The sequence below is a fragment of the Mastigoproctus giganteus genome, chromosome 14, assembly GCF_048544385.1.
Source record: "Mastigoproctus giganteus isolate SK-2022 chromosome 14, ASM4854438v1, whole genome shotgun sequence".
NCBI classification, from domain to species: Eukaryota; Metazoa; Arthropoda; class Arachnida; order Uropygi; family Thelyphonidae; genus Mastigoproctus; species Mastigoproctus giganteus.
The window spans coordinates 24,108,257-24,127,825 of record NC_143588.1 but is presented as its reverse complement, the minus strand read 5'-3'; the positions used below and the strand labels follow the sequence as shown (position 1 = coordinate 24,127,825).

The 19,569-nt window shown below is 40.0% G+C and overlaps 1 protein-coding gene across 1 annotated transcript in view; it reads left to right on the top strand.

The window, feature by feature from the left end:
- Positions 1-19,569, top strand: part of LOC150075022 (low molecular weight phosphotyrosine protein phosphatase-like) — a 106,717-nt gene that overhangs the window by 24,308 nt on the left and 62,840 nt on the right. The window contains exon 2 of the mRNA XM_090389038.1: positions 13,650-13,723. Within this exon, the coding sequence (XP_090245164.1) occupies positions 13,650-13,723 (74 nt within the window). The remainder of the gene's footprint in view (positions 1-13,649; positions 13,724-19,569) is intronic.

Below are 19,569 nucleotides of genomic sequence, written 5' to 3'. Positions count from 1 at the left end.
TAGAATAATAGCCCTACTCCCTGTACTAGGGAAAATATATGAAAGACTAATATATAGCAGATTAGCTCAATATTACACAGAAACAGGTTTGCATTCCAACAATCAGTACGGTTTTAACAGAGGCGGATTTAACGCCGCGCGCACTGGGTGCGCGCCCTGGGCCCCGACTTCTGAATGGCCCACGCAAAACTCCAACAAATTAACTATTAGTCCAAAACTTTGTGATTATTATTATGCTATTATTAATTATATTATACATATATTATATTCAAATTTTATTGGAAATAAAGCATTAATAGTACATAGTAGGAACTAGTAGTTGTTGGTGACTCTATTGTCAGGGAAACGGGGAACATGCCTTGTGAAAAGGATAGGTGGAACAGGACCAGGGTATGTCTGCCAGGGGCAAAGGTTGATGTTGTTGTAGAGCAGATATCATCTTTTAAGGGCACAAAAGGTGATATAGTTGTACACGTTGGCACTAATGATATCAAGAGTAGGAGACTGGCAGAATTGCTTAACAAGTACAGGTCACAGTTGAAAAAAAGCCGTGAAATAGGGTTGAATTTGGAAGTGTCTGCAATTCTGCCCAGACACGATAGGAGGGAGTATATGATGAGAGACTTGTCGATCAATTCGGCCCTGGAAAGATTGTGCAAGGCTCAAGGGGTAGAATTTTTTTCAGCCTGGACTGTACTTGTTAACAGGAGAGATTGCTTCTACAGGGATGGGATACGCTTAAATAAAAGGGGTGCAAGAATATTTGCTGATGCTATCGAGGCAGTGTTAGGTGGGTCGGAAAACTGCTAGCTTGGGGAGAGACAAAGACGAATAGATTAACAGTAGCCACTGGCAAAGGTGAAAGAGATTCTTGCACTGTTTCTATTGGAATGAGCAGAAGGCTGAAAAACAAGATGCAGGATATTTCAGAGACTGCTGGGAGTCATTGCAGTACAAGTAAACACATGGGTTGTGTTAGGGTAGCTAAGAATAGAAATAGGTGCATGTATACTTGTGCGTACACCAATGCTAGGAGTTTAGTAAAAAATTTGATGAATTTGAGGTATTGCTCAAAACATCAAAGGCAGATATTGTTGGGATATCAGAGACGTGGTGTCACACAGATATAAGGAGTGCAGAACTGGAATTTGGGGAGTACAACGTCTACAGAAAGGATAGACTGGATAGGAAGGGAGGAGGGGTTATGCTATTAGTTAAGAAATACATAAAATCCAAGGAAGTGAAGCCAGTGGACATCGCTGGACAGTTCAATTATCGAGTCAGTTTGGTGTGACATTTGGGTTTGGCATTGGGAGATCAAAATTGAGAGTAGGAGTGTGCTATAGGCCTAATGACTCTGATGAGTATAATAAGAAACTGTACAGGGAAATAGAGTGGGCCAGTAAATCAGAGAGTCTTATAATGGGAGATTTTAATTTCCCAGATATTGACTGGAATTTGGGGGCTAGTCACTCACACACTAGCAAGGCTTTTGGGGATTTACTGGATGATTGTTTTCTACATCAGCATGTTCGGGAGGCAACTAGAGGGAGGAATACTCTTGATTTGATTATCAGCAGTGATTCTTCATGCATTAAGAATCTGCAGATAAATGAACCACTAGGTGGCAGTGATCACAGTGTGCTGAAGTGGGATTTACTCAAAGAGGTAACTACTATTAGGGGTAAAAGGAAGGGTTATTGCTTTTGTAAAGGCGACTACGATGGACTGAGACAGTATTTAAATTCTATACATTGAGACCAACTGATGATGTTACCAACAGCAAATGCAAAATGGAAAGCATTCAAAGAACTTATCTTGGAAGCTACTAGGCTTTACATACCATCCAAGAAATATTGTTCAAGGTTTAGGCCTAAATGGATGTCAGATGAACTGATGAGGCATATGGCAGAGAAGAAACATGCATGGGATACATACAAATTAACACATGACACAGAAGCCTATGATAGATACAAGTTGATCTGTAACCAAGTTACAAAGGAGGTTAGGCAGGCGAAGGCAGATTACGAGAGATCCTTGGCAAGGGATGCAAAGAAAAACAGCAAAGAGTTCTTTACTTATGTAAACTCTAGAAGGAAGAGGATGAATCAGATTGGTCCACTTGATATCGATGGGTCAACTGTTGATGACCCTGCTCAGGTAGCTAACAAACAAAATGAATATTTTGCATCGACATTCACACATGAGGAGTTATTTAGCGAGGGGAAAGCCAGAGGTGTATTCAACTCTAGCAGTAAGCTAGAGAATCTTGTAATAACTGAGTAATAACTGAGAGTAAAGTGGAGGAGAAATTGTTGAAGATAAACACAAGAAAGGCACCCGGGGTGGATAGGATCTATCCAGTTATACTAAAGGAGGCAGCAGAGGAAGTAAGCAAACCCTTAGCCATAATTATGAGAGCTTCCTTGGACTAAGGGAGGTACCCACAGACTGGAGATGTGACCCCAATTCACAAAGGAGGATCAAAGGCTGACACAAGTAATTATAGACCTGTGAGCTTAACTTCTGTTCCAGGAAAATTAATGGAGGCACTGGTTAAAGAAGCACTGCAGGATCATTTAGACAAGACTTCAGTTATAGCTCGGACACAGCATGGTTTTGTTAAGGGGAAGTCTTGCCTGACCAATTTGATTGGATACTATGATGCAGTCACAAAAGAACTGGATGCAGGAAATAGCTTTGATATTATATACTTGGATCTTAGAAAGGCTTTTGATATTGTTGCACATGGAAGACTGCTACACAAATTGGAGCAGTGTGACACTGGAGGCAAATTGCTGCTATGGATAAAGGGGTGGTTGAGGGGGAGAAGACAGAGAGTGGTAATCAATGGACACTGCTCATCATGGACTAATGTTATTAGTGGAGTCCCTCAGGGCTCAGTGTTGGGTCCATTATTGTTTTCTGTATTTATAAATGATATTGATGATGGTATATCAAGCTTAATGTCCAAGTTTGCAGACAATACAAAGGTTGGCAGGGTTGTCAAGGACACTACTGACACTATGCTGCTGCTGCAACAGGATCTGGAAAGGTTGAGCAGATGGGCTGAGAGGTGGCAAATGAAGTTTAACATTGACATATGTAAAGTACTACCCATGGGAAACAGCAACCCCAGAGCAACGTATCAATTCTGTGGTACTACACTGACAGTGGTAGAGAATGAAAGGGACTTGGGGGTGGTTGTGCAGGCAGATATGAAGTTCTCTGAGCAGTGCAGACGGGCTGCAAGAGTAGCTCATGGAGTATTGTCAATGATATACAGGAATTTTTCCAGCAGGGATAAGGAGGTGATTATTCCCTTGTATAAGGCAATGGTCAGGCCACACCTGGAGTACTGTATACAGGTCTGGAGGCCTCATTTCAAGAAGGATGTAGAGCTGCTGGAACGAGTACAGAGAAGGGCAACAAGATTAGTGAATGGAACAAAGGGGTGCTCTTACGAAGAAAGGCTTAAGTTTTGCAAATTACAGTGTCTGGAGACTAGGCACCAGCGAGGTGATCTGATAGAGGTGTATAAAGCCTTGAATGGTTTAAGCATGCTCAATGCTGATGGGATTCTTCCTCTAGCTCAGAAAAATCACCTGAGAGGGCATAAATTCAAATTGAGGAAAGACAGATGTAGGATAGACGTGCGGAAATTTGCCTTTAGCCAGCGGGTGGTTGGTTGGTGGAACAGACTTCCATCCCTTGTAGTGGAGGTTGATAGCCTAAATAAGTTTAAGGCTCAGCTGGACAGGTATTTTGAACGAACAGAGGGGTGAAGTGGAAGTGCGTTTTTTTTTTTTTTTTTTTGGCTGATGCTCCATAAGCTTGCTTTCTTGCATCAAATGCCTCTGCTAATGCTAATATCAAAGTTATTCCCTGCATCCAGTTCTTTTGTGACTGCATCATAGTATCCAATCAAATTGGTCTGGCAAGACTACCCCTTAAAGGCGCCTCTGTAGCCAGGTGGGAATGAGCAGCAGTGCGTAGCACACGCTTCTTGGTTAGACCAGGGTTCGAACCCATCACCACCAAATACGGAGGATGCGGAAAGGTTAGAAAATGACCACCGCATATTCTGGAGCAATGTGGCCTTAGTTGCTAATGCTCCTAAAAACCAAATAACAACAACAACTACCCCTTAACAAAACCATGCTGTGTCCGAGCTATAACTGAAGTCTTGTCTAGATGATTCTGCAGTGCTTCTTTAACCAGTGCCTCCATTAATTTTCCGGGAACAGAAGTTAAACTCACAGGTCTATAATTACTTTTGTCAGCCTTTGATCCTCCTTTGTGAATTGGGGTCACATTTGCACATCTCCAGTCCATGGGTACCTCCACTGAATCCAAGGAAGCTCTCATAATTATGGCTAAGGCTTTGCTTACTTCCTTTGCTGCCTCCTTTAATATAACTGGATAGATCCTATCCACCCCAGGTGCCTTTCTTGTGTTTATCTTCAACAATTTCTCCTCCACTTTACTCTCAGTTATTACAAGATTCTCTAGCTTACTGCTAGAGTTGAATTCTCTAGCTTACTGCTACAGCGAGGGGAATGCCACCTCTGGCATTCCCCTCGCTGAATAACTCCTCATGTGTGAATGTCGATGCAAAATATTCATTTAGTTTGTTAGCTACCTGAGAAGGATCATCAACAGTTGACCGATCGATATCAAGTGGACCAATCTGATTCATTCCCTTCCTTCTAGAGTTTACATAAGTAAAGAACTCTGCTGTTTTTCTTTGCATCCCTTGCCAAGGATCTCTTGTAATCTGCCTTCCCCTGCCTAACCCCCTTTGTAACTTGGTTACAGATCAACTTGTATCTATCATAGGCTTCTGTGTCACGTGTTAATTTGTATGTATCCCATGCATTTTTCTTCTCTGCCATATGCCTCATTAGTTCATCTGACATCCATTTAGGCCTAAACCTTCAACAATATTTCTTAGTTGGTATGTAAAGCCTGGTAGCTTTCAAGATAAGTTCTTTGAATGCTTCCCATTTTGAATTTGCTGTTGGTAACATCATCAGTTGATCCCACTGTATAGAATTTAAATACTGTCTCAGTCCATCGTAGTCGCCTTTACGAAAGCAATACCCCTTTCCTTTACCCTTAATGGTAGTTACCTCTTTGAGTAACTCCCACTTCAGAATACTGTGATCACTGCCACCTAGTGGTTCATTTATCTGCAGATTCTTAATGCATGAAGAATCACTGCTGATAATCAAATCAAGAGTATTCCTCCCTCTAGTTGCCTCCCGAACATGCTGATGTAGAAAACAATCATCCAATACAACCCCAAAAACCTTGCTAGTGTGCGAGTGACCAGCCCCCAAATTCCAGTCAATATCTGGGAAATTAAAATCTCCCATTATAAGACTCTCTGATTTACTGGCCCACTCTATTTCCCTGTACAGTTTCTTATTATACTCATCAGAGTCATTAGGCCTATAGCACACTCCTACTCAATTTTGATCTCCCAATGCTTATGTCACGCCAAACTGACTCGACACTGCACTGTTCAGCGATGTCGACTGGCTTCACTTCCTTGGATTTTGTGTGTTTCTTAACCAATAGCATAACCCCTTCTCCCTTCCTATCCTGTCTATCCTTTCTGTAGAGATTGTACAACACCAAATTCCAGTTCTGCATTCCTTATATCTGTGTGACACCACGTCTCTGAAATCCCAACAATATCTGCCTTTGATGTTTTGAGCAATACCTCAAATTCATCAAATTTATTTACTAAACTTCTAGCATTGGTGTACACGCAAGTATACATGCACCTACTCTTTCTCTTAGCCACCCTAACACAACCCATGTGTTCACTTGTACCCCCATGATTCCCAGCAGTCTCTGAAATATCCTGCATCTTATTGTCCAGGCTGCTGCTCATTCCAATAGAAGCAGTGCAAGAATCACTTTCTCCTCTGCCAGTGGCTACTGTTAATCTATTAGGCCTTGTATCCCACCAATCTACCAGTTTTCCGACCCACCTAACACTGCCTCGATAGCATCAGCCAACATTCTTGCAACCTTTCTATTTAAGTGTATCCCATCCCTGTAGAAGCAGTCTCTCCTGTTAACAAGTACAGACCAGGCTGAAAAAAATTCTACCCCTTGAGCCCTGCACAATCTTTCCAGGGCCGAATTGATCGACAGGGCTCTCATCATATACTCCTTCCTATCGTGTCTGGTCAGAATTGCAGACACTTTCAAATTCAACCCTAATTCACGGCTTTTTTTTCAACAGTGACCTGTACTTGTTAAGTAATTCTTCCGGTCTCCTTCTCTTAATATCATTAGTACCAATGTGTACAACTATATCACCTTTTGTGCCCTTAAAAGATGATATCCACTCTACAACGTCATCAACCTTTGCCCCTGGCAGACATACCCTGGTCCTGTTCCACCTATCCTTTTTACAAAGCATGTTTCCCGTTTCCCTGACAATAGTCACCAACAACTACTAGTTCCTTTGGGACCAGCGCATTCTGCTTTGGGTGTTGCCGCTGTGTTGCGCGATGACCAAGTGCAAGCTCTGGCATTGGTGTGGGTAGCTGAGAGCTTGATGGGCCCCTCACTTGTAATCCTTCGAGGGCATCCACCCTGTCCTTCAAGCTCTCATATAGGCCCATAACAACGCTGAGTTGTCGCCTGATTTCCTTACACTCCTTGCATCGCACACATACAAAGACATCCCCCATGGCAGTATCATGTCCCATACCTGACTGCTCCGCAAACATCAAGCAAATAGTGCCTCTTAAAAGGCTGTGATTCAGAGGACAACTGTGCCCCTCAGTTCTCCACTGAGCCACAGCATTCCCATTAGCTTGAGCCTTTTGCTTTGCTGCTCTGGTTTGAGTCATGACTTCGATTTACTTTCCATAAAATTTCAATTTCTGTACAAAATTAAATCCTAAACTTGTATCCCAACACAGTTATAATGCTATATTTATGTTTCAGTAACAAGTGTTATCTACGAAATATTTATGTTTCAGTAACAAGTGTTATCTACGAAATATTTATATTTCAGTAACGAGTGTTAGCTATGAAATATTTATGTTTCAGTAACAAGTGTTATCTACGAAATCTACGAGTATTATCTACGAAATATTTACGTTTCAGTAATGAGTGTTATCTACGAAATCCCTTTATATAACTTCCGTATCAAGTTATGTATTAATTATTTATTTTTACTAATTATTTATGTTACGTAACCTAAGTGGTTATATGTATAGTTAAAAGTACAATTTAATTGCCAATGAAGTTCGACAAGATTAATAGATTTTACTGATTAATTTTCCCATAACAATGGCGGCTATTTACGAATGGTAAACAGGTGGATTTGATACCCTTTCCGATACTAAGTAATACCTACAAAATCTCTATCTAAGTTACTTTAAACTTAAGTACCGTAAATAGGAATATAAAGCTACTCTAGAAAATAAGTTAAAATGTCAATTTAAACTAATAAAGCAGAAAATAAATCAGAAAAAACTTCTCTGTTCCAAGAGCGGCAGAAAGGCACGTCCGCACCGGCAACACTCGTCCTCTGACAGGTCACGGCTCCCGAAAGGCAAAACTAACCTCAATAGGCATGACCAATGACCGAAACTGCACCTGTGGCGAAAGTGAAGGCTGGGCACACATTCTATATGAATGTATAATATATGACATCCCCAGAACAGAGCTAATAGCACAGATTGGTCCCCTTCCCAGGGGAGAACATCTGTTCATCATAGAAGAGCAAAATTATAAAGCTTTTACATCTTTCACACAAAAAGTATTCGAAATGCACAAAGCAATGCGTAGCACACGCTTCTTGATTAGACCGGGGTTCGAGCCCGTCAGCACCAAATACGGAGGATGCGGAAAGGTCAAGAAATGACTATCGCATATCCCGGAGCAATATGGCCTTAGTTGCTAATGCTCCTAAAAACCAAATCACACACACACACACACACACACACACACACACACACACACACACACACACACACACACACACACACACACACACACACACAGAGCAATGCAAAGAATGGCAATTCAGCCCCCCCAGCAATTAATCAATAATCAATAGTAAAATTGCCCAAGTTTCCCACGACACCCAGACAATGACTTAAAAACTGTTAGGATAGCAGTATTCTGCACCCTGACATAACAAAACTCCCCAGGACTACCATGCCATGTGTAGGAACCTGGGGACCCACACCAAATAAGTAACCATGTAGGGGAGGGAGATATACAGGCAGCCAGGGAAGCAGATTAACTGAAAAATATCAGTAAGCTAGTAGCAAGGGGATGCAATGTAGAATGAATGAAAATGAAAGATAGAATAAATAGGCTGGGCATTGAGTGAACTAGGAATTATGGTAAAAGGGAATAAATGGCAGTTTTGGTGAGAGAAAGAGTGACTTAGCATGAGGGGAAAGAGAGAGAGAGTGAATGGGAATGAGTGGAAGAGCAAATGCAATTGGCCTAAAGAATACAAAGTTAAAAATAACTTACATTACTTTATATATACTGTACCAACAAACATTTACTAACCACATAAACACTATCACTGCATTCTCCCCTGGCCTGCAAAAAAAAAAAAAAAAAAAAAACTTGTGGCTAGGCCTGCACCACAACTGAAGAATAACAGTGTGGTGCCCAGAGAGTGCAGTGCAGAAAGTAAGAGTCGAATAAATGAGATGAGAGCTAGAAGAATGAATAAAAGTGTAAGCGTGTGAGAAAAAAAACACAAACCATAAATGCTACAGTTAAGTACACACTAACCCTAGTTTTAATTAGTATTTAAGTTTACACTACATATCATTGCATCCCCTCCTGGTGTGTGAGAAAAGGATGAATGAGTTGAGTGAAAAAAAAAAAATAAATAATATATATATATAAAACTTGGAAAAAAATTATAACATAAGAAAAAAGTATTAAAAAATAATAATAATAAATAAATATAAAATAATAATAATAATAAATAAATAAATAAATAATAATAATAAAAAAAAAAAGAAAGAAAAGAATGCAAGTAGAGTGAGAATGCAGATTATGAATGAAATAAATGTGTGTCTCTCCCAACCCTTCGCCTGGTGGGTTCCCCACTGCCAGCTAATATTTCCCACCCCCGGAGCGGGATGGTCAGCTTGACTTTCATACCGGATTCGACACTGCTTGGACATGACACCGACGAAGACATTCTGCGGCTTTGCTGCCAACACGCCATTGGCGATCGGAACTGGGTACTCTAACCTGGTTCCTTTAAAAACCCCATCCCCAGGCAGGGGAGGGAGGAGACGGATCTCTGTATCCTCTCCCCCTGCCTACCCCCATACTTCGCCTGGTGGGGCTCATCTCCACTGACCTCTTTGGGGATGCCTACTCTATCATCCCTATTCTTCTATCTGTTTTCCCCCCCCTAATCTTCAGTCTCCTCCCCCACTCACTAAATCGACCGAGTACACCCTTAACAATGCCGCCAAATTCTAATCAACGTCTAAATTCTACTGGCTTCGTGTAAATCTCTAAGACAACTAACACTATTAGCTTTTATCTAGCGTATAGCCTCACATGTCTAAATTTAATAACATCAAAATTTTGCCCGACCTATTTGGCCTTTAGCATTCAACCCCAACCAGCGATTTCCTGACAGCAATCCCATTAAGCATTAATGTCAAACGCATAATGTTTTTTTTTTTTTATAGGTCCTAGCCACTGAAATTAGGTGGCAGGACCTGCCAGAGCAATTTGTTGTGATACTGGATACACCCGGCTAGCCTCCACATGGCAGGTTATGGGCAACAACGTTGGGCCCTACTAGGGGCCTGGCGGCCAATAAGCCGGATAAACAATGGGCACAACATATCACACTGCACAGACACGGCCCACACACTTCAAGTCTCTGGCTTGACAGTGTATTGTCCTCGATACAGCGAAACACACGCGGAGATGGGAGAAATCCCAGGTGCCATCTGACACGAACATACCTAAAAAAAAACTCCTGTAAGGTCTGTGGTTGAAACAGTGCAGATCAGAGTTGCTGTTCCAACACAAACCACAGATGCCTGATGGAATTGATGTCTGGGGAATTTGGAGGCCAGAGCAATACCTGGAAGTCTTCCTCATATTTCGCGAACCAGTCTCGAACAATCCGGGTGGTGTAGCATGATTCATTATCCTGCTGAAAGATGGCACTCCCACAGGGGAAAACCATTGCCATGAAAGGGTGTATCTGGTCAGCAATGACGTTTAGGTATTTTTTTTTTATTTACATTAATACAAAAATACATAAACAGAAACACTCACTATTTACAATCATTCAACCTTGTGTAAGAAACTCCAGCAGAAAATGGAACTTCTCTTACAAAATTGTAAAACACAACAAAACTCTCAAGACTCAAAAGTTAAAGAAATGCATCTATGCACACTCAATGACATTTGTGTATGTATTTATGTGGCCTATTTTAGTGGCTCCAGGACCTGGGTCCATCTCTGCAAATTGTCTCTATCTTAACTACAGAATCTGTGTAAACAGGGCCTGAAATGTGAGCATGTGGACTTGTGTTTTTTTAAGGGACGGCTCCTAGAACCTGAGTTCATCTCCACCTCATATCTCTGCGAAGGACAATACCACAGTAAGAGGGCCAGAAATGTGAGTAGTATAGGTTTGTGTGTATTATGCGTGGTCTGTTGTTATGTTCTGGCCACTTGGCTATCCAGAAGCATCAATCACCTGGACAGATGATTCTGGGTACTCATCCACACCACAGGAAGGTGGGCCAGTCCCAATGAAGCACGTACTGTCTCGATACGAGATTCTGACCCACCTGATGTTGCCAAAAGGTGGGCCAGATTTCTCTGGGGCACACTCCAGAGGGGGGGGGGAATTCCTGTGGTGCAAAAAAAAAAATTAAATAAATAAAAATCCCTGTGTGAAATGTGAGTAGCCGACACCCGAGCAACTGCTGCCTGATGCCTGTCCCAAGGTACGTGGAGCTGGGCATAGTCTACTATCTGCACCTCAGTAGTGCGCTAAAATCCCGCATTCACTGGAGGTAGTGCAATACCAGTGGATGCCAGCAATCCTGTACTCAGAATGCCCAGTCCTGAGTACCAGTAGAAAGAAAAAATAATAATAATAATTATAATAAAATAATAAATTAATAAAAATAATAATAAATAAATAAATAAAAAAACACTAGTGGTTGACATCTCTGACAACTTTAGAGATTAAAAGAGTTCAAGCCCAGGGTGACTGGTAGGTGACACAGGGAACAGCTCAGCAAGATTATCCAGTGTGGTGAAGCATCTGCGTTCTTCTGCTTAAGACATCGTTAGTGAAGATTTGATGGGCTTGAAAGTTAGTCTCATTTTCATTTAAGGCTTTAAGATTGACTTCTGAGATGTTCTGAACCTTATTTTTAAGTGTTGTCCATTATTCTTCGTAGTTGGGGCAGGACAATGGGATGTGATGCCAAGATTCCTCTTCCCTACAGGAGCAATGAGGATTTGTTGCCAGTCCAAATTAGAACAGTTTCGCTTTAAGAGCACCATGTCTTGTTAGGATGTAGGACGTGCTCATGGATGGGTAGAACCAATTACAACGCCGCTTATTTGCGGCAAAGGTGACATCTGGGATAAAAAGTCTGGTGACCTCTCCAGTGGGACTTTCATCCCATCTAACCTGCCAAAGGGAGAAGAGTTTATTCCATAGGTTTATTTTTTCCTGCTTGATATTTGTAGCAGGATTGCAGTCTATTCCAAGTAGTGAGATTGGTAGTCCTTTTTTATGTTTGTAGATGCAGCCTCTATAATCTATATATAGGTCCAGGGGAAGGGCCCCCCCTTATAGAACCTGCAGTGCATTAGTTGAGGTTTGTTATTGGTACTCGGTGTCTCAAGCAGTATGGTTCTTTGCATGGAAAGGAGTTTGGCCCAGATTTTACTGTTAGTGACCCTATGGAACCAGACCCCAGTAGCATAGGAGGCAACTGGCAAGAACGCAGCTTTATAGTAGAGAGATCTTTTGGCGAGTCCCCAGTCCGAACGGGAGATCCCGATGACAGCTGCAGTGAAGGCTGTGGTTTTCTTTGCTAAACTGTTCATGTGTGGTTGGAAACTGAGTCTGTCGTCCAATATTATTGCCAAGGTGTTTAGTTTGTGCCACATATGGAATTTGCTTCCTGTGAATAAGCACTTTAGGGGGGTCTGCGGGTTAGAAATAACATGGAGGAATATAAATAACATGGAGTGTGTGAGAGCCGGAATCTTAAATAGATTGTCTTTGCACATGCATGTAAAAGACCACGAATTGGAGATTAGATACGGACAGCGAATGTTAATAGAATTCTCATGTAATTTAATTTCGATGGTTTTTGCAATTAATAGTCTAGTATAACTATGTTGGACATTAAGTATTTTGTCCCTGTTGAATAAAAATGTATGGGTTTTCATTAACAGCATGAAAGGCCAATTCTGACGTTGCTGAATGAGAAGCACAGACTGAGGAGGTGTCCTCCTTTACTCTCAAATCCAGTGTGTGTTGAGTTGAGCCCTGGTAAGATGGGTTGCAATCACTACAAGAAATGTATATCAGTTCATTTATTTGTATTGCGAAAGAAGAACGGACAGAGCGATTGTTCAGTATAATGTGTAATTTCTGTGGCCAGACCAATACTGATTGCTCAGTATAGCATGTAATTTCTATGGCCAGACCAATATGGAAATTACACGCTATACTGCCGACCGGATTAGCCAAGTGGGTAAAGTGCCTGCCCAGCAACCCAAAGGTTGTGGGTTCGAATCCCGCCTTGGGCTTGGATCATAGTAAAATGCAAAAAAACCTTGGGAGGTGCATTATGGCCACAGAAGCTGATGCACCAACAACTAACAAAAAAAAAAACACGCTATACTGAACAATGACTCAGCCTTTTCCTCTTTCTCAACACAAATAAATGACATGGTATACAACATTTCTTGCAGTGATTGCATCTCATCTTACCAAGGCTCGACTTAATGCATGCTGGATTCGAGAGTAAAGTAGCATACATCCTCAGTCCATGCTTCTCATTCAGCAGTGTCAGAATTGGCCTTTCGTGCCATTAACGAAAACTATACATTTTTATTCAACGAGGCCAAAATACTTATGCCAATGAAAATTTATGTCCCCTTTTTCATTCTTCTGTCCAACGTAATTATGCCAGACTACTAATTGTAGAAACCATCGAAATTAAATTACATGAGAATTCTATTAACGTTTGCTGTCCATATCTAATCTCCGATTCGTGGTCTTTTACATTCATGCGCAAAGACAAATAATCTATTTAAGATTCCAGCTCTCACACTCCATGTTATTTCTATTCCTGTGATCAACACTTATGGTCTAAAGTCCTGTCAGCTTCGGGAAGGAAAGTTGTTTTTATTGATTTTGTTACTGTAATAATTTGTCATACTGAAGTGTTCAACATATCATATTGAGGTAAATTTCTCTTATGCAAATATTGAAATACAGCATAGAATGTATTGAGCATTGTAGCTCTGTTTTATACTAAAGAATTTCACCACATGGAATTGGAATTCATTTATCAGTTGATATAATATTTATTAAATCCAGAGTTTCACTACTGTTTGTTTATTTTTAGGTAATATATGTCGTTCGCCAATAGCAGAAGCAGTATTTGCACACTTGGCTAAAGAACAAAATGCTTTTGATCAGGTAATAGGATTTTTTTTAGAAGCTAACAATTAAAACTAGAAATTAAAATTAATTTTAATTTAGAGTTATTTATTATTATTTTTTTCACATATAAAGTAGATCTTGGTTTGAGAACAGTAATTGATTCTAATTGATCTCACATTTCCTAATGTGTACTAAGTTTTGCACATTTTTTTAAGTATTGCAAATTGTAATGGTAAAAGATCCTTTTCCACACTTAGAAGAGAATTAAAAAAACTATCATATTCATCATTTTGGAGAATGCAAGTGTAATAGTTTCAGCATATTCTCAGTAGCCCCCACCTAAGATGTTTAGTTATCAGGCTTTGCAATCTGCATACATAAGTGAAGAAGAGTTAATTGAGGCTACCTCGGATGTAACAGATGATGAGCAAGAAGAAATGAATAAAGAAATACTGGCAGAAGTTAGTTCAAGAACTAACAGAAAATGAAGTATTTTTCTGGGAAGATTTTTCTTAGAACACATCCAAGATTTAGGTCATTATCACTCTCTGGCAATTCAAATAAAAAGAAGGCAAGAAAGAGAAAAGTAAAGGCTAGTACCAATGCAAATAAAAAGAACTCAGCTGGTAATGAAAACACAAGAAGTGGACAAAAAAAAAAAAAAAAGAGATGAAGGGAGCAAAGTAAAGAACGATCTAATCATGATATATTTCAGTATGTAAGAGACATCTGTGAATGAGGAGCTTTTCATTTGATGTCCGCAGTAAGGTTCCCACCGCATAAATGCAAATTATATTAGAATTTTGGGATACCTTGGAGAGTAAAGCTATGAATATTTATATGGAGAACATCTTTTTAAAAGATCAATTGGAAAAGTGAAAGGAAAAACCAGTGACGTATGTGAGCATAGTCCAAGAGCCAATAAAAGATGTTAAGAAGGCACCAAAATTTGTATTGATAAAATCTGTAAGTAATAAATTTAAAACAAGTGAACAGGTGAAGAAAGAAATTTTAAAAGAAGTAAAGCCCCTTCTTAAAAAAGTGAAAGTCAAGAACATTAGAACCATAAAAGACTGCAGAGTTCTAGTGGATGCAGAGGGTAATGATGAAATTTGCTAAAATCATAGGTTGCGCTAAAATCCAAGAAATAGGACTCAAATTTTCAATTCCAAGAACAGTTTATCCTCAAATTGTAGTGTTTGATGTGGACAAGGACATTGGACAGCAAGATTTCCTTGAACAATTGTGGATTAAAAACTGTAAAGACCATGAGATTGAAATTATCTCTGATAATAGGTCTAAGAAAGATGATACTTCGAATTGGGTGCTGGAGGTCAGGCCAAGGATCTGGAGTTATTTGAATAAAATAGAGAGATTATATGTGCATTGGTGCACATATAAGTTTAAGGAGATTTTCTCAGTGTCTCAATGCTTTAAGTGTTTAGGCATTGGTCACATGTCAAAATATTACAGGAGAGAAATGGTATGTGGACATTGTGTTAAGACAGTACATTCTTTTAAAGAGTGTGGACACAAAAGTGAAAGACATACTTGCTGTAATTGTAAAGGTTGAAATAGAGAGGCTGTACATTTGGCTCTAGATAGATGTCAAGAATATAAAAAGGCTTTAGATTTGTACAAAACCAAGATCAACTATGGCTGAAAGCATTAAAGTTGTACAACTAAGTGCACAACGAGCTAAGAGTGGCACAGCTGACTCAGAAAATGGAAGAGAAAAATCTGGATGTCGCATTGGTACAAGAACCATACAAGTTTATGGGAAAGGTACAAGGATACCCATTGAGGTACAGAGTTATGTTTGATGGAGAGCATCCTAAGGCTGCCATAATAGTGAGACACACTGGCTTAATGGTAAACTAAGATAATAGGTTTATCAAATGAATATACAGCCTGTTGTGAACTAATAGGCACCTTTGGGAAAGTTTTATGGTATCCATATATTGTCACCATTTAGGTGGAATTGAGTCATATGTCAGCCAACTGGATAAAATTTGTCAGATTCTGCAGCCCTGTAATGATTATCGCAATGGGCTCTTAATTCTAATTCCTTGCTCTGGGAGGGGGGGATGAGAAGACCAATGAAAGAGGTGAAATACTGGAGGATTTCCTCTCTTCTTCAGGGTTGGAAGTGGTTAATGTGCATGGACATATTCCAACTTATTCTACAATACATAGAGAATCTTATATAGATCTTACCAAGTATACAGTGTCTATTTATTGCAAGATTAAGGACTGGAGAGTGGTACAGGAATTAACCACAAGTGATCATAAAGCCATACTTTTTGGCATTGGTGCTGCTGAGAATGTCTTAGAAGCTAAGGAAACTACGAGATTTTCTGCTACGACTGCAGTCTGGGTCAGGTTTGATCTTCAGCTCTCAGATACAGTTAGTTAATTGGGATGATCTCTCTATAGATGTTTGTTGAAAAATTGCAGGATATATTGTATAATGCTTTGAAATGTAGCATGAGGAAAAAGAAATTTAGGAATAGACCTGTTGGTTGGTGGTGTGGGGATTTGAGTATGAAAAGAAGAGAATTAAGATATGTAAGGAAATAGTACATAGTATTATAAAAGAATGGAAGATATATCTATGGTTAATGTATATGAAATGTGAGTATAAAAGAGTATATCAGTGCCATAAATATTGATAAGAAGTTTCTTGGCAGAAATATCTAAGTGAGCAAGGATCGAGAGATCCATGGTCTATTTTTAAGTTAATTTCAGAAAAGGTCTGTTTTAGTTCGGTTTGTCATACCGTAAGAAATGGAGACGTGGACACAATGAATTGGGAGCAGTCTATGAACATGGGGCTGGACGAGTTGTTCCCTATAATAGGGAATACTGAGTTAACACCAGTACAACAGGGTATCGTCATAGGTAATGCAAAATATCAATCCCAGGCAGAGGAACATTTATTTTCATATGAAGTCTATGATGCAATTGCATGGGCTGTGGATGACCAGTCACCGAGGCTAGACTGTATTGAAGTTAAAGTCTTAAAACAAGCTTTCCGATTAAGATCAGAGGTATTTGAACAATTGTACAACACATAACTTCAGCAGGGTGTCTTTCCCAGAGAGTGGAGAACGGCGCTATTGAGATTGATTATTAAAAGTCCTAATAAATTGCCTTTTGAACCTGGATCATGCCGACCTATTGCCTTGCTATCTATGATGGCAAATGTTTATGAAAGGTAACATATTAGCCATCTATGATTATATACAATGACAATTGTATGTCCTCAAATAACCAATATGGTTATAAACAAGGATGTCTACAGAGGATGCCATCTATTGGATGGTAAGGTATGTACAGGAGTACTCAGGGAGGTATGTTCTAGGAATTTTTGTGGATTTTCATGGCACCTTTGACATGCTCTGGTGGGAGGCCACGGATCAGACAAACTGGATGTTCCGATAATTTTTTTTTTTTGTGTACAAGTTTTCTGATTGGAAAATTGTGAGAACAGAGTACACAGAAATAACAAGAAATATACAAAGAGGATGCCCTCAGGGCTCAGTTATCGGTCCCCATGCCTGGTGCATTGTTCTGGATGAATTTTTGAATCAGAATTATGTTGGGTTGGGTATTATTGCATATGCTGACAACTTGCTACTGCTGGTTTATGGTAATGCAAGATAATGCAAGTTGAAGGAAAGAGTGTCTCAAGTTCTGGGATACTTGTTGGAATGGTCAGTGTAATGTATGCTTCAAATTTCAAAAACCAAGACAACTCAGCTGCTCCCGAAAGGGTTAGAATAGAAGTCCTCGTGTGAAGGCCAAAAAATGTCTATCAGATATGGTACTGTTGTGCTGAACCTGGCTGTGTGTGTGTGTATAGGGAAACGGATGAATTTTCTTGAACATGCCAAATATGTGAAGGGTAAAATGAGAGTGCTGTATGCCAAGCTCAGAAGAGTGTTGAGGACTGACTGGGGAATAAAGGGATGAGGGTTAAATCTGTTATATGATTGCCTTTTCGTCCTGATCATGACAATGCTTCTGTAGCTTGGCCGCATAGAATTATTCACTCGCATGTGAAAAGGCATATATTACAAGCACAAAGGTTCCTGTCCGTCACCAGGGCCTGTCGCACAGTCTCATCTGATGCACTCCAGGTTATAGCTGGAAAATTACCTGTGGACCTTCAGATAATATTAGCTACCTTAATGTACTGTACACGTAAAAATTTAAGGCTTACAGTTCTGGATATCACGTCATGTCCCGAGGAGGGTAGGCAGTACTCTAGAAATGATTTTAAAGAAGAAAAGAAGATAATTACAGTCCAGTTGTTGCTGATATGGCAACAACAATGGGAAATTTCTGAGAAAGGGCATACAACTTATAAATTTCTACCAAATGTAGAGATATTTAATGCCAGAAATAAGCCCTGGCTGCAATTTGGATTGGGTGCTGCCTTCTTGGTCATGGGGCATGGACTTGCAAAGAGATTGTTTGAGCTAGGCCTAACAGCTAGTGGATTGTGTACATGTGGCAAAGAGGAGACTTCTAAGCATATGTTGAGTTGTGTGAACTACCTAGACATGAGAACAGATTTGGAGCAGCTTGGTCTTGGAGCCATGTTTGTGGACAAGATTATTTTTGCTCATTTTAATAATTTTGTGGTAACAGTGTTTAAAAGGAGAGCACAATTGTGGCTAGATAGCGAACACCTGCCTCCCACTGATAGGGATGGTAATCCGGTCCATTGGGATAGGCAGAATGGCAAGCAATGAAAATCTAATGTTCTATCTCTCTTGACCGGGGCCAGTGGTGATGTGCTCTCCTTAGTTTATAGTTGAGTTTATTTAGCATTTTTTGATTTATAAAGTTTTAACACAGTCATTGTAACAAAACACCAAGTCAAGATCTACTTATAAACTTCAGTTTAGTTGGGGGGGTGGATCTAGCAGATAGTATTTTGAATGTATGAATTTTTAGTTGTTGTCAGTAGGTGGTGCATGGCATCCTCTGTAGAGTAGCCCTGTTTAAAACCATACTGATTGTTAGCATGTGATCCTGCTTCTGTATAGTATTGAGATAATCTGTTATATATTTTTCCTAGATAGGAAGTACAGTGGTACCTTGGATTACGAGTAACTTGGTATGCGAGTGTTTTGCAAGACGAGCAAAAATTTTTAATAAATTTTAACTTGATAAACGAGCGAGGTCTTGCAATACGAGTACAGTCAGTCCTCGTATAACACGTGTTTACACTACACGAATTCGATGATACACGATTTATAAATACGGGAACGATATCTTATATAACACGAACCGAATTCGCCTATGCACGATTCGCCTTTGTGTTTACAAGAAATGGCAGTCGAACGCAGAATCACCGCAACCCGATAGCAACGAAGAGAAGATTTTGAAAATGTATTTATGGTTTTTTATATCCGTGAAGGGGAAACACATTTCACCATAATAACGTGAAAACCAACAATTCCAGCTAGTATAATCGCAAATGCAATTAGATCGAGTTTACTACCAGTTTATAACAGATTCCACTAGCAGGAACGCAACTGGAGATTGTTTTTATTGTTTTATGGTAGGAACCCCTAGAAATGCCTGGACTGTACTTGTTAACAGGAGAGATTGCTTCTACAGGGATGGGATACACTTAAATAGAAAGGGTGCAAGAATATTTGCTGATGCTATCGAGGCAGTGTTAGGTGGGTCGGAAAACTGCTAGCTTGGGGGGAGACAAAGACCAATAGATTGACAGTAGCCACTGGCAGAGGTGAAAGAGATTCTTGCACTGCTTCTATTAGAATGAGCAGAAGCCTGAAAAACAAGATGCATGGTATTTCAGAGACTGCTGGGAGCCATTGCGGTACAAGTAAACACATGGGTTG